We start from the raw sequence: 545 nt of genomic DNA, 5'->3' as shown, positions 1-545 counted from the left end.
CGAGTTCTAGAGCAACATGGGCTTAGTTCCGAGTTCCTCAAGATTCCGGAGGTAGATTATTATTTATTTTATTTTTATGTATTGCCAATAATTGTCTCTCGCATGGTGCGCTAATGCAGTTCCTTTGTATGGTCGTCATAGGCTATGGTAAAGAATATAATTCAGAGATACACTAGGGAAGCCGGTGTTCGTAGTCTAGAGAGAAACTTGGCTGCTGTGGCTCGTGCAGCTGCTGTGATGGTTGCAGAGCATGAACAAACTCTTCCGTTGAGTAAAGATGTGCAGAAACTTACCTCTCCTCTGCTTAATGGTAGAATGGCGGAGGGAGGCGAAGTGGAAATGGAAGTTATTCCAATGGGTGTAAATGATCATGAGATTGAAGGTACCTTCCAGAGTCCCTCAGCTATGGTGGTGGATGAGACTATGCTTGAGAAAATTCTAGGGGTAAATCTCTTTTTACTCTGTTCACTTATTAAATATTTGTATCACGGAATATAATCTGTAGTGGTTGTGTTATGTTGTGATACAAACGTCATATTTTGTGG

The 545-nt window shown here is 41.3% G+C and overlaps 1 protein-coding gene across 1 annotated transcript in view; it reads left to right on the top strand.

The window, feature by feature from the left end:
• LOC104772936 (lon protease homolog 2, peroxisomal-like) overlaps positions 1-545 on the top strand; it is a 5,838-nt gene that overhangs the window by 3,221 nt on the left and 2,072 nt on the right. The window contains exons 11-12 of the mRNA XM_019241982.1: positions 5-51; positions 142-495. Coding sequence (XP_019097527.1) covers positions 5-51; positions 142-495 — 401 coding nt within the window. The remainder of the gene's footprint in view (positions 1-4; positions 52-141; positions 496-545) is intronic.

Source organism: Camelina sativa, chromosome 20 (assembly GCF_000633955.1).
Source record: "Camelina sativa cultivar DH55 chromosome 20, Cs, whole genome shotgun sequence".
Lineage (NCBI taxonomy): Eukaryota > Viridiplantae > Streptophyta > Magnoliopsida > Brassicales > Brassicaceae > Camelina > Camelina sativa.
The sequence above is the reverse complement of the archived record's forward strand: the minus strand, read 5'-3'. Positions and strand labels throughout refer to the sequence as shown.